Here is a 14,401-nt window from a genome sequence, read left to right as displayed (position 1 = left end):
CGCAGTATCATCGATGCGGCAGAGAGGGCCTCAAGATGGCTGTGGCTCAAAAGAGGGGAGCCATGGAGTCATAAGTAGCTAGCCATCTGGACACAAGCTGGGGTCTGATCAGCCCCGGCTGGGTCACCTGGAGGAGGGTGTATGATGTTAAAAGACACGAAACACCCGATGATTCCAGGAACATCACTGAAGATGTGTCCAGAAGCATCAGTAGATGTCTGTACACAACAGTGTCAATGTGGAGTGGAGAGTGAGTTTGTAAATCTGACTGCAGGATGTTGGGTATGGTGAGGGTGGGGTGCCGTGGGAGGGGTGTGGGGCAGATGGCAGAGAAAGAGTACCTGGGGTGGCTGGTGGTGTGGGTGCAGGCACACCCAGCCCGAAGATACCAGGCAAGCCATTTGATTCCAAACAATTAGCTTATTGATCATTACAGAATGTCCCTTTGGTGCTTCCTGCTCCCTCCTCTTTTCCCAACCGTGATTTCCCCCTCCCTGCCCCCTTCCCACTCTCAGTCCACAATAGAGACCCATATCAGAATCAGGTTTATCATCACTCACATATGTCATGAAATTAGAAGGTTTTTTTGTGCGGCAGCAGCTGTGCAGTGCAATATATAAAATTACCACAGTACTGTACAAAAGTCTTAGGCACCCTAGCTATATATATGTGCCCATGATTTTTGAACCATACTGTAGATAGGAGAATGAGGAGACAACTTATAGAAATGTTTAAAATTATGAGAGGTATTGAAGTGGTGGATGATAATGCTCTTTTCCCCTGGGTAGCGAAGTCCAAAATTAGAGGGCATGAATTTAGGGCGAGAAGGGAAAGATTTAAAAGGGATCTGAGGGCTAACATTTTCAGGGACCTGAGGGTGGGGATTATAGGATCATTTAATAGGCACTTGGATAGATACATGAAGGGGCAAAGCTTAGTTGGATATGGGCAGAGTGCAGAAAATTAGGACTAATTAGGTGGGTGCTGGAGTTAGCATGGACTAGTTGAGCCGAAGGACCTATATCCATGCTGTTTTGCTCTATAACTTTATCACAAAAGAAGACACTACTGTCAGTTTAGTTTCCTTGGTGGACACCAGTCAACCCACAACAACACACAAAGGAGAAAGGACTTTTGACCCTATTGGATGATACTTTGGGCTCAAAAGATGTGATGGAAAACAGAGTCTTTGGCATTTAAATCCTGAATTGGAAACAAAATAGTGTACAAAAATTACATATATACAGTATACTTCACTTACAATAACACTAGATCACTTGAATGTAGAACCCTTGTGGCTCGTCAGATATCTGGTCTCACTGCCAGGGAATTAAGACAACCACATTGTCAGTGTGTGCCTGGAGGACTTCAGACAGTAAAATGCTGTGAATTCCAGATACATCACTTTGTTTGGACCATATGTTGGGAGGGATCACCTCGAAATTTTTATCTTCATATCTTGTTAACCATAGAAATCAACACACACAAAATGCTGGAGAAACTCAGCAGGCCAGGTACCATCCACAGAAAAGAGCAAACAGTCAACGTTTCGGGCCGAGAGCCTTCATCAGTATCCATAGCAGCCATAGAAATGTTGGTTAAAAACCGGCAAAAGAAGGCATTGTCAATTTAGTTTCTGTGGTGGACACCAGTCAACTTACAAGGCACAAAGTCACCTCAGTTCATCAAGGTGACTTTATCTATTTCAGATATGGTACAGATGTCCATCCAGGACTGACACAGCTTCAGCCTGATCCTATGACTTCATATGGAGCTAGTCCATAGGCTCCGCACTGAACTGCTTCACCTAGAATTTTGAGAACTTAGGATTTAATATTCCAACCCATTCTGAAACATAAATATGAACAAACAAAGAAGTGGGCCACATGATTCCTTGCATTTGGATTTAGAGATTAAATAACATATAACTATGTAACTTTCCTTCCTATTATTGTTTACCAATGTCTCCCCCTTCCAAAACATTCTTTCCTAATCGTCAGGATTTCAACATAGAAGCATAGAATCTGAAAGTAAAGAGGAACGTCATTCGGGTCAGCTAATCCATGCCGCCAGCATCTAGGAGCACAAACCCATTAGTTCTTTTCTCCCGCACTTTTCACTTAAGTGCCAGTACAATTCCCCTTTGAAAGCACTAATTGACTCAGTTGCCATCGGCTCACCATCTCTACAATTAGGGTACTGAAAGCCCATAGAACCATAGAACATTACAGCATAGAAACAAGCCTTTTGGCCCTTCTTGGCTGTGCCGAACCATTTTTCTTCCTAGTCCCACTGACCTGCACCTGGACCATATCCCTCCATACACCTCTCATCCATGTACCTGTCCAAGTTTTTCTTAAATGTTAAAAGTGAGCCCACATTTACCACTTCATCTGGCTGCTCATTCCACACTCCCACCACTCTCTGTGTGAAGAAGCCCCCCCCTAATGTTCCCTTTAAACTTTTCCTCCCTCACCCTTAACCCATGTCCTCTGATTTTTTTCTCCCCTAGCCTGGGTGGAAAAAGCCTGCTTGCATTCACTCTATCTATACCCATCCTAATTTTATATACCTCTGTCAAATCTCCCCTCATTCTTCTACGCTCCAGGGAATAAAGTCCTAACCTATTCAACCTTTCTCTGTAACTCAGTTTCTCAAGTCCCGGCAACATCCTTGTAAACCTTCTCTGCACTCTTTCAACCTTATTAATTTCCTTCCTGTAATTTGGTGACCAAAACTGAACACAATACTCGAGATTCGGCCTCACCAATGCCTTATACAACCTCACCATAACATACCAACTCTTATACTCAATACTTTGATTTATAAAGGCCAATGTTCCAAAAGCTCTCTTTATGACCCTATCTACCTGTGACGCCACTTTCAGGGAATTTTGTATCTGTATTCCCAGATCCCTCTGTTCTACTGCACTCCTCAGTGCCCTACCATTTACCTTGTATGTTCTACCTTGGTTTGTCTTTTCAAAGTGCAATACCTCACACTTGTCTGTTTTAAACTCCATCTGCCATTTTTAAGCCCATTTTCCAGCTGGTCCAAATCCCTCTGTAAGCTTTGAAAACCTTCCGCACTGTCTACTACACCTCCAATCTTTGTATCATCAGCAAATTTGCTGATCCAATTTACCATGTTATCATCCAGATCATTGATATAGATGACAATTAACAATGGACCCAGCACTGATTCCTGTGGCACACCACTAGTCACAAACCTCCACTCAGAGAAGCAATCCTCCACTACCACTCTCTGGCTTCTTCCATTGAGCTAATGTCTAATCCAATTTACCACCTCTCCATGTATACCTAGTGACTGAATCTTCCTAACTAACCTCCCATGCAGGATCTTGTCAAAGGCCTTACTGAAGTCCAGGTAGACAACATCCACTGCCTTCCCTTCATCCACTTTCCTGGTAATCTCCTCGAAAAACTCTAATAGGTTGGTTAAACATGACCTACCACGCACAAAGCTATGTTGACTCTCCCTATTAAGTCGCTGTCTATCCAAATACTTGTAGATCCTATCTCTCAGTACTCCTTCCAATAATTTACCTACTACCAATGTCAAACTTACCGGCCTATAATTTCCTGGATTACTTTTAGAACCTTTTTTAAATAACAGGAGAACATGAGCTATCCTCCAATCCTCTGGCACCTCACCCATAGATATCATCATTTTCAATATATCTGCCAGGGCCCCTGCAATTTCAACACTAGTCTCCTTTAAGGTCCGAGGGAATACCCTGTCAGGTCCTGGGGATTTATCTACCCTGATTTGCTTCAAGATAGCAAGCACCTCCTCCTCCTCCTCAATCTATATAGGTTCCATGACCTCACTACTTGTTTGCCTTATTTCCATAGACTTCATGCCAGTTTCCTTAGTAAATACAGACGCAAAAAGCCCATTTAAGATCTCCCTCATTTCTTTTGCTTCCATACATAGCCAACCACTCTGATCTTCAGGAGGACCAATTTTATCCCTTACTATCCTTTTGCTTTTAATATACCTGTAGAAGCTCTTTGGATTATCCTTCACTTTGACTGCCAAAGCAACCTCATGTCTTCCTTTAGCCCTCCTGATTTCTTTCTTAAGTATTTTTTGCACTTTTTATACTCCTCAAGCACCTTATTTACTCCGTTTCCTATACATGTCATACATCTCTCTCTTCTTCTTTATCAGAGTTCCAATATCTCTTGAGAACCAAGGTTCCTTATTCTTATTCACTTTGCCTTTAATCCTGACAGGAACATACAAACTCTGCACTCTCAAAATTTCTCCTTTGAAGGCCTCCTAATCACGTCCTTGCCAGAGAGTAACCTGTCCCAATCCACACTTTTTAGATCCTTTCTCATTTCTTCAAATTTGGCCTTTTTCCAGTTTAGAACCTCAACCCGAGGACCAGATCTATCTTCATCCATGATCAAGTTGAAACTAATGGTGTTATGATCACTGGAACCAAAGTGTTCCCCTACACACACTTCTGTCACCTGTCCTAACTAATTTCCTAACGGGAGATCTAATATTATATTCTCTCTAATTGGTACCTCTATATATTGATTTAGAAAACTTCCCTGAACACATTTTACAAACTCTAACCCATCTAGACCTTTAACAGTATGGGAATCCCAATCAATATGTGGAAAATCCCCTACTATCACAACTTTACGTTTCCTGCAGTTGTCTGCTATCTCTCTGCAGATTTGCTCCTCCAATTCTCGCTGACTATTGGGTGGTCTATAATACAACCCCATTAATGTGGTCATAGCTTTCCTGTTTCTCAGCTCCACCCATATGGCCTCGGTGGACAAGCCCTCTAATCTGTCCTGCCTGAGCACAGCTGTAACATTTTCCCTGACTAGCAATGCCACCCCCCCGCCACTCTTCATTCCTCTGCCTCTATCACGTCTGAAACATCGGAACCCTGGAGCATTAAGCTGGCAGTCCTGCTCCTCCTGCAGCCAAATGATAACTGCTGCCAGAATATTAAAAAAATTCTCTCACTTTCCTCTTTGATGTTTATCCAGAGCTTTGATTCTCTATTCTTCAGCCTAAGAACCCTCCACTGATGCTTCCCTCTACTTACCCAACCGATAACCTGGGGGCTATTACCTTCTGCAATTGAGCTTTTCCTCCTGTCAACCAGCCAAGCTGTTAAACAAGAAACAAAAGAAAGGTGTAGTGAAATACTGCCATTAAAATAACAGGACATCTTTATTACCAAGATTTCTGCCATGCTTCTGCCCCACCCCTTAATTATTAGGGCTGACGTGACAGAAAATATTACATACGCAATGAATTGTTTGGAATTAATGAAGTTCCAATGTGACTTTAATGGGTGGGAGATACTTTTTCTTACCAATCCTTTCTTAGATGGGTCTGTTATTAATAATACAGGAATATCAAGCAAAATATTATGTTTCATGGAAATCTGAAACAAAAAAAAATGCTGGAAATACTGGGCACATTGGCTGTCCTTTATAGTGAGATGGAAGTAAGATTTTCCTACTTTTCTGTTTTCATTGAAAAATATCTGGTATTCCGGCTTTCCCTCCTTCACATGTTTTATTTCACGGGATGAAAAGGGAGAGAGAGCAGCAGCCATTGGGGGAAAAATAGATGGGAAAAGAGTTTTAATCAACTATTGCAGAAAAATCATTTTGTCATAATTTTAATGATGATCCAAGACATGTCTGATTCCTTAATGTGATATTTCTCAGTTTTCAATAAAACCAGTTTGATTACTAATCGTCTAATTCTGTTGGCCTTGAGAAACGGGACTCTGCAGTTACGATAGTAAGGAAGCTGTTAATTTAATATTGAATTAATCACTGTCTCACTGCATGCAGTGCTTGGCTTCAGCACGTTAAATCTACTGCATGTGAACTGAATGAACTGCCGTCTCTTTGCTCATTAGACTTTCTTTTGGCATCGTTGTGTGTAATTGTCAAACTTTTCCACTGTCGACAGCCCCAGATTAGGAGAGAGTGACGGCCAGTGTCCCGAAACTGATGCTGAAAACAATTTCAGTTCAACATCTCAAGAAATTCTAGTTGGACAAAGGAATTCACCATCACAATGTGGAGATAAAGCAAATCTTCAGATTACAACAGATCTTAAGTCCCCTTTATCAGCTGAAAGTGAAAATAGCTTGTGGTCTTTACTGGATGATGCTGTTTTTGAAAAAGATACGTTGAGAGTAAATAATAGGGTCAACGAGACTAAAACTGTTTGGACAACAGATACAGCCCAAAGTCTGAACTCCAGTTCTTTATCAGCAGAAGGAGAGACTGCAGCGAGTGTAGCTGAGGATACATTGTCAGATCTGTTGCATCATGGTGAACAGCTGGACGAAGCAGACGAGCAAGGCTCATATCCTTCCCCACAGGGCATAGCTGGGGGAGATCAGTTACCTGCCCAAGAGACTCAGACTGGCCTGGTGTGGCCAGTCCCAGGATGCAAAGGATCCAAAGGATCCATCACAGAAGAAAATCGTACAAAAAGCACAGATGGCCACAGCAATCTGTTAATAATGGAAACCCAAGACCCGACGTATCTGACACCAGCGAGTTTAGAAAAACATGCCGAGAATGTAGCAATTGCAGGTCACAGTGATGTCAGTCACTCTCGAGGCAAAACTGGGAGTGTGCAGCTGACTGCCCCAGTGGTCACCGAGCTAAAGGAAACATATATTCTGCCAGGGGTCAGCAACAGAGAAGGCGGCGGCTCTACATCAGTCTCAAGATACACATTAAATTCATCAGACGGAGAGGCGTTGAACAGGACTGAGCTGAGTTTGTGTTGTGAAATGGAACAACATCAAACATGTCAGGATAAAGAAGACAACTGCAGTCTTTTGGACAACACCGGAGTTCCTACCAGCATGGAATTACTTTCCATCAGCACATCAGATTTTGACCCTGCTAAGCTGAGCGTAATACTGCTGCCAGTTAATGGTGAACAGGAGAAAGCAGACTCGAAAGAGCAAGTAAAAAGCTTTACGGAAGGTGCCTTTGACTTTGCAAATAGGATGGAGAACACCGTGCTGCCCTCAGTCCAGCACAACCTCAATATTGAGAGAGCGAGTGATGAGCTTGTGGCTCTCAGATGCGACCATGAACAAGATCAGAAATGCAATCTGGAATCAAAAACGGTTTCTCCTAAAGGAGATTTGAACAGTCTTGAAATGCAGGTGGAAAATCATGTGTTTCCAATCATCCAGCAAGACCTTGTAGCACTGGAATCAACAGAGAAAGGTTCTGTTTCAAATAGCAAAGAGCCGATATGTACCAGTGATTCAAAAGGAAATGTTTGTGAGGATATTCAGGAAACCAAATCATCCCTGAGTGTTCAGGTTACTCCTTCAGAGCAACCCCAAGATAAACCATTAGATTTTTGCTGTGCTGACATCCAGCAAGCACAAGGTAGTGAAAACCCCACAACGGCTCCTGAAGACATTTTATCCAGTGTGCAGGGTGACACGGAAGAGTATTCTTTTCCAAAAACGAATACTCTGGCACGTTGTCAGAACTCTGAGCTTGCTGAAGAGAAAGAGGCATTGCAGGATTTCCAGAACAGCCAGCCAGCCTGCGGAGCAGAAAAGCGAGATGACAGGTCTGTAAAAAGTCTTGAAACTGGTCAGGAAGATGAGCCGCTGTCAGTTAGCACCGGTCTGCCTCCAGGCTCTCAGGATTCTGTTTTAAATGAAGGGAAAAAAGGTACACTGAATCCAAAGTTTTCCGTTGAAAAACAAGCAAACATAAATAAGACAAAGAGTGAATTCTGCGAGGAGCTGTGTTTGCAGAAGGACCTGGACGTAGAAAACAAGACCCTCCCAACCATTCTTCAGCTGACCCCAAGCTGCCAGACACCTGGCACAATGGTTATAAATGAAATGCTGGTTCTCAGCATAGAGCAACAGCAGATAGACAACAGTACACCAAAAGAGAACATCTGCAAAGGGAACATACATGAGGAGCCACCACCTAATTCATGTGTTCCTGGTACATTTACCGAGGAAGAAGCCTTCTCAGCTGCCACTGATAATCAGCAAGCGCCTGCCAGCAAAAGGTTAGAGGAGCATTCTGAAGAACCCCAACGTAACTTGCAGACGATGTTGGAAAGTTCCAACGTTCCAGAAAGCAAGGATTTACTGCTCAGCCATCAAGACTGTGATTCAATAGAGCCAACAGCAAGGAAACTATTAGATTTCAGTAATTTCACAGAGCAAACATCAGCTTGCTCTGCAGAAATAGTCTGTCAAAAAGATCGGAGCAACATTCAGATGATAAAGAATATTATAATCCCAGCAGGCTTGCAGTTGCCAGCTGGCTTGGGTGTTCCTGGTACAGCTGAAGTGGAGGAGTCGTCAAAGGCTGACAGTAGTGAGCAGACATGTAGCAATGAAAGTCAAGGGAAAGAGGCTGAAAGAAGTGAATGCAGCCCCTCAGCTACTATGGAACATACTTTGTTGTCAGAAATGGGGCACTTACCACTTGCTTTTCAAATTATTGATTCAGCAGACGCAAAAGGTGAACAGTGTTTAAGCCATGGTAACTTGCTACAAGCAACACAGGCAGAAATCAAAGCAAAGCCCGTCGGAGAAGAGCGCAGCTTTCAGACTGACGGGCAAGGTGTGATTTTGGAAAGAGTGGAATCAGTGCCAGCCTCTCGAGTGGCTGCTGGTGTGGGAGTGAATGAGGTCTCACCGAAACTCAATGGAGAGCCTCACGTCAGTGAGGAGTGGCAAAAGACTACTAAGGCGAATGTGTCCGTGCTGTCAGCAAACACAGATGGGGAACTGAACAGTCAGGATGTTCCGATTAAGAAAAAGTTAACAGAGACTTTTGCTCATGAACAACATTATGTTTGTGAAAGTGAGTTCAAAGAAAGCAGTGAAAAGGATTCAGACAATCTTCAGAAACCCTTGGAAGATGTTTTAATTTCAGAAGCTACTGAATTACCAATTAATCCCAATGGAATGGAACAGAAGGAATTACTCATACAAAATGGTAACAAACAGTGGCAGCCACAATGCGAGGTAACCGAAGAAAAAGGTTGTGAAGAAAATTTTCAGAGTCTTCAGACTGATACTGAAAAGGCTATTACCAGAAGCATGGATCTGCCACCATGCTTAGAGAAAACCAATTCAAATGAATTTAGAGAAACATTGTTTAGCCTCATAGAACAGCAAAAGCAAAAGGACGAGTCAGAAGCCAGTAATAACAGTGGCCCAGTTGATTCACAACCCAATGAGGAATTATCTACCACAACACAGAACTTTGGTTCAATGGCTCCAGAAAATGAAAAGTTGACTCTGAATTATTCTGACAAACAGGAAACCATGCAAGGGAAAATGGAAGCAAGTATTTTCAAAGAGGAGGTACACAGCTTTCAGATTGGTCATGGTGATGCCACGCCAGAAGGGATGGAGCTGCGGACTGTCTCTGATCATCCTGTTGGCAAAGGACTGAGAGAAACTTTAGTGACATTCACTGGTGAAAACCAGAAATCCTGCAGTGAAACACAACAGCAGGTTGATGAGGAACTCCAAGAAGGTCCTGAAGATATAATACCATCAATAAGCAGAGGATTAGCACCAAATCTTGAGGATGCCACAACAGAAACAGAGGTGTCATTAGGCTCTTGCCATTCTGCAGAGCAGCAACTAATTTCTGACACTGAATTCAAAAATGGGCTTCCTGAACAGAACTTAGAGCAGTCCCAAACACCAGCAGAAAATGATAATCCTCTGCAAACCATGGATTTATCAATTGACCCAGAGAAACCTGATGTAGAGGAACAAAATGTTCCATTACCATGGGTCAACAGACAACAGGCAGAAAGTGGGATAGAAGAGGAATTCTATGATGCCGATAAAGTAAGTCTTTTCAGTGATTCTGTAAACATCTCAGCCCCAGAAGCCTGGAGCTCTCCAGCCAGCTATCAGGATGATGGTAGGGCAAATCTAGAAGAAACAATAATTGGATCCAGCAATGAATATCAGTGTATGGATGAGAAAAGAAAACAGGGAGTGGCAGGAGATAACATACCATGCTTTCCGACTATTGCAGAAAACATGGAAAATAGTTTGAACCTGAATATTGCAGCATCAATGAAATCACTTCAGGATTCCAGTACAATTGAAATGAAAGAGAAACTTTCGAGTTTTGATGTTAATGGAAAACGTCAAATATCCACAAGAGGAATAGAGGATGACTGCGGTGAAGAAAATGTAGGCGGTTTTCAGAAAGATGAAGAAAATACTCCAGAATTCACAATGATAGGATTGAAAGATCTTTATCCTCACACTGAATTATTGAGGGAGAGCTCGATTCATTCTGATTGTGACATCGGGCATCAGCAAACAGGTGGAAATGCAACAAATTGTTCTGCTGAAACTATGAGTGGTGTTCCAGAGGATAGGAAAACCTCTTCCCCCGAATCCACCAGCATGGTGCAGGAGCTTTCCATTCCTCTGGAAACTGAGACATCACTGGGATTCATTGATGAACACAATGGTCCAACAGAGGAACGAACCCCCGAAGATGAAGTGTGCTGTGTTATGAGTGTTAGTGAAAACGTAACCTCCCCACCAACCATGGAAGTCCCAGCTAGCTCAGAGCATTACCATAAAAGGCAGACAAAGGAAGAGGTACCAGAGTTTAAAAAATGCAGTGATGAAATGAAGGAAGAAGATATACAAGGCTTCCAAACGATCGCATTAGATGCCCCCTTGGAGACCACAGAATTAATTCCCACTGTTGTGACTCAGGAGACATCAGAAGAGAAAAAAATATTATCTGACTTCATTGACGAACAGCAGCAATTTTGTAATAGTGAGGCAAAAGGACATGTCTATGAGGAAAACTTTTGGAGGCATCAGGCAGTTAAAGAAAATATTGTTCTTTCAAAAGTCCCTGAACAGTCTCCAGAAGAAATTTTACTGCCAGTTTTTAGTGAAGAATGGGAAAGTGCTGCTGATGGAATGAAAAACAATGCTTCTGAAGGCAATATTTGGAGCTGTCAGATACTTACTGAGGATGTTGTACACACGGGAGCCCTGGAGTTGACAGACAAGCCTCGGAATCTTGAAGGGAAAGAAAAAGAGACATTAAATTTTTGTGGAAATCTAAAAGAGGAACCCGTAGTCAAAAACGATTCAAATGAAAATATTCAGGAGGAAAACATGCACGTATCAAAAATAAGTATAAAAGACACTGAAGACTTGGTCAATAAGCAATTGGCACCTTGTGCACAGGAACTTAAATCAGCTGTTTTGCCAGAGACTGTAAAAGGATTAATTAATGAATATCAACCTGAAAACTTGGACAACATCAATGTTGAGCATGCAAATAATTTCTTTTCAGAAACTATTAATTCAATGTCTCATACTCAGACCCCTGATGTAAAAGACATGAAGGAGGTATCAGCTTTAAGTAGCCAGCTGCAGATGGTATGCAGCTGTGCAAGTGAAGAGGAAAGAGTTTATGGAAAATCTGTGCAAAGCTCACAGAATGCTCTGGAAAATATTATAATCCCTGAAAGTATGAAGTTGGCAACAGCATTTCAGGACTCTGACATCTCTGAACCAATAGTTTCCACTTGTGATCAAGGTAGCAGCAGAATGCATACAGAAGCCAGCAAGGGTGAGGATTGTACGGAAGATAATTCACATCCAGACAACACCACAATGATACAACTCAGCCCTACCAAAAAGGACAAAATTGACTGTATGGAGAAGTTATCAGATGTCAACTGCATTTCTGAACAGCAGAAGTGGAACATGTCAGAAATTAATGCATTGGACACCAAAGCAGAGATTGCTACAACCTCAGAAACTATAAAATTGCCACCCAGCCTGCAGATTCACAAGCTGGATACTGAGAATGATCATTTATTGGCCTCCACTCCAGAAGGTGATAAGAATGAAATCAACTTTAGAGACCTAAAAGAAAAGATATTTGAAGAAAATGCAAGCAAACTTAAAATGGATGGTGAGAGAAAATCCTCAGAAACCTCTAAACTGACCCTGATGCCTCAGAACTCTGAAGAAGTGAAAGTCGAGGAAACATCAGTGGATTTTAAAAATGAGAAACAGGAAGCCTGTAATACTGAGATTAAAGAAGCAACTGATCGACTGATTCTCACAGAGAGTGTATCAGCCCAAGAAACTGTAGAACTGATATCAAATGCTCAGGAATTTGGCATAGAGGATGACAAAAATAAGTTATTGGATTTCAGCCTTGGCACTGAACAAATAATGTGTAAAGATGAAACAAAAATAAGCAGAGAAAATGCATTCATTGTTAATACAGTTGACCCAGGAAGTGTAACATTGTTATCTAGTGTTGATACTGGGAATGAAATTCAAGAGACTGAAAACAGTTGCCTTAGTGAATCTCACCAATTATCTGTTACTGAAACAAAAGCAAACCTAAACCCTGAAAATGTACATTGCCCTGAAGCCATAATTCCTGAAATCAATAAATATGCCTCGAGTTCCTTGCATTCTGGAGAAATAATTAAAGAGGATAATTTAAGCCAAAGATATGACAGTGAGAGACACGAGTCCCTGGCCACAAGTGGAAAAGAAAGTGTTTACACAAATAGTATGGGAGGTATGGGACAAGACGTGACCTTTGGAAAAGATTCCAAGATGTTTCCTCTTTGCCATATGACCTCTTCCGAAGCTGTGGAAATGAACAATTTATTGACAACATCTACAGACAATGAGCAACTACAGGCATATGATAGTCAAATTTCCCAAAGCATTTGTGAAGAGAAGATAAGTTTGAAGGTGGATTTTGATCAAGGAAATCATGAAGTCCCAGTAGCAGAGGAGAAAGAGATGGTCCCAGCTGAATGCACAGGTTATAAAAGACATGCTGCGTCTCAGGAAACACGACCTACAGACTCCATGGTTATTGAAAGCAAAGAAGCTAGCAGCATAGCTGAACACCTGCTCCTGTTGCACACCAGAAAATCACCAGAAAGCAGCCTGCAAAATAATGCTGATGAACAGGAATATATGATGAATATTTTCCCAACAGAGTGTTTGACTGGAGTCGATCAAATGCCCACAAAACAAAAGCCTTTGTCAAACTCTGAATTAGAAAATGATTTTCTCTTTGAAGTTGAACAAACAGCTGGAGAAGGTAGGTCCCTCAAAGCATTAACAGATGTGAAAGAAGATGGGTTTCTGCTGACTCCATGTGCAAACACTGAAGTCAGAATATCTGAGGAAGGACATAACGAAAGATTAAAGTCTGAAAGGTACACAGGTTCTTCCTTTTATCTTTCCAAATGTAAATGTATATTTATTGTTATAAAACAGCTTTGAAAAGGCTGTGAGCAATTTATTTTATAACTGATCTTTTTCCTGCCCTCTATTGACTATAGTTCTTCCACATCCATCTCTTCTTCACCTTCTGGCCTTGGAAAGGATGGCGCGAGTATAACTTGCACAGTCGCAGCAGATGCTCTGGATAAAGGCATCATGTCCACAAGGTAGAAAGATTCGATAACAATTGTGCCAATGAGAATGCAGTATAAATTATTGAATATCTGCACACAAGGCGATAGATCTTAATGAAACAGAAAGAGCACTTTTAGCCCATTGCTTTCTGTGCTGTCCTTACAGGAACAAGAAAATGAGGACTTCAAACTAGACCAGGGCCCCTCAGCCTTGCCCTCGAATTCAATATGATCATAACTGATCTGTTCCAGACCTCATCCCCATAGCTCCCTGTTTTCTGAATTTTCCAAAAAAAATTCCATCTATTTTGTCTTTAAATACCCCTAAATGATCTAGGAAAATAAGCAAATTGTAATCTTACAGCCTGACTCCCTGACACCAATTCTTGTACATTTTTCAACGTTCAAAGTTCAAAGTAAATTTATTATCAATGTACTTGTACATTACCATATACAACCCTGAGATTTATTTTCTTGTGGGCATACTTAATCAATCCAAAAAACATAATAGGATCAATGAACAACCATGACAACTTGGGTGTTCAACCACTGTGCAGAAGACAACAAGCTGTGCAAATATAAAAAGGAAGAAATAATAATAATAAGTAAGCAAGCATTAACTATCGAGAACATGAGATGAAGGGTTCTTGAAAGTGAGTCCATAGGCTGTGGGAACATTTCAATGATGGGGCAAGTAAAGTTGAGTGAAGTTATCTCCCTTGGTTCAACAGCCTGATGGTTGAGGGGTAACAACTGTTCCTGAACCTGTTGGTGTCAGTCCTGAGGCTCCTGTACCTCATTCCGGGTGGCAGTGAAGTGAGAACATGTTCTGGGTGGTAGGGGTCCCCAATGATGGATTCTGCTTTCAATGACCACGCTCTGTGTAGACATGTTCAATGGTGGGGAGCACCTT

The 14,401-nt window shown here is 41.8% G+C and overlaps 1 protein-coding gene and 1 long non-coding RNA gene across 15 annotated transcripts in view; one reads left to right on the top strand and one right to left on the bottom strand.

Annotated features, from left to right (window-relative positions):
* The window catches only part of LOC134359048 (uncharacterized), a 279,403-nt gene that overhangs the window by 86,500 nt on the left and 178,502 nt on the right, over positions 1-14,401 (top strand). For all 13 annotated transcript variants that reach the window (XM_063071897.1, XM_063071898.1, XM_063071901.1 and 10 more), the window contains 2 exons: positions 5,983-13,287; positions 13,414-13,521. In XM_063071897.1, the coding sequence (XP_062927967.1) occupies positions 5,983-13,287; positions 13,414-13,521 (7,413 nt within the window). The remainder of the gene's footprint in view (positions 1-5,982; positions 13,288-13,413; positions 13,522-14,401) is intronic.
* The window catches only part of LOC134359049 (uncharacterized), a 67,433-nt gene that overhangs the window by 34,248 nt on the left and 18,784 nt on the right, over positions 1-14,401 (bottom strand). For both annotated transcript variants that reach the window (XR_010021016.1, XR_010021017.1), the window contains exons 2-3: positions 11,050-11,101; positions 5,125-5,163 (exon numbers count right to left, since the gene is read on the bottom strand). This is a non-coding gene — a long non-coding RNA (uncharacterized LOC134359049). The remainder of the gene's footprint in view (positions 1-5,124; positions 5,164-11,049; positions 11,102-14,401) is intronic.

Source organism: Mobula hypostoma, chromosome 19 (assembly GCF_963921235.1).
Source record: "Mobula hypostoma chromosome 19, sMobHyp1.1, whole genome shotgun sequence".
NCBI lineage: Eukaryota > Metazoa > Chordata > Chondrichthyes > Myliobatiformes > Myliobatidae > Mobula > Mobula hypostoma.
This window is presented reverse-complemented; position numbering and strand designations above follow the sequence as displayed.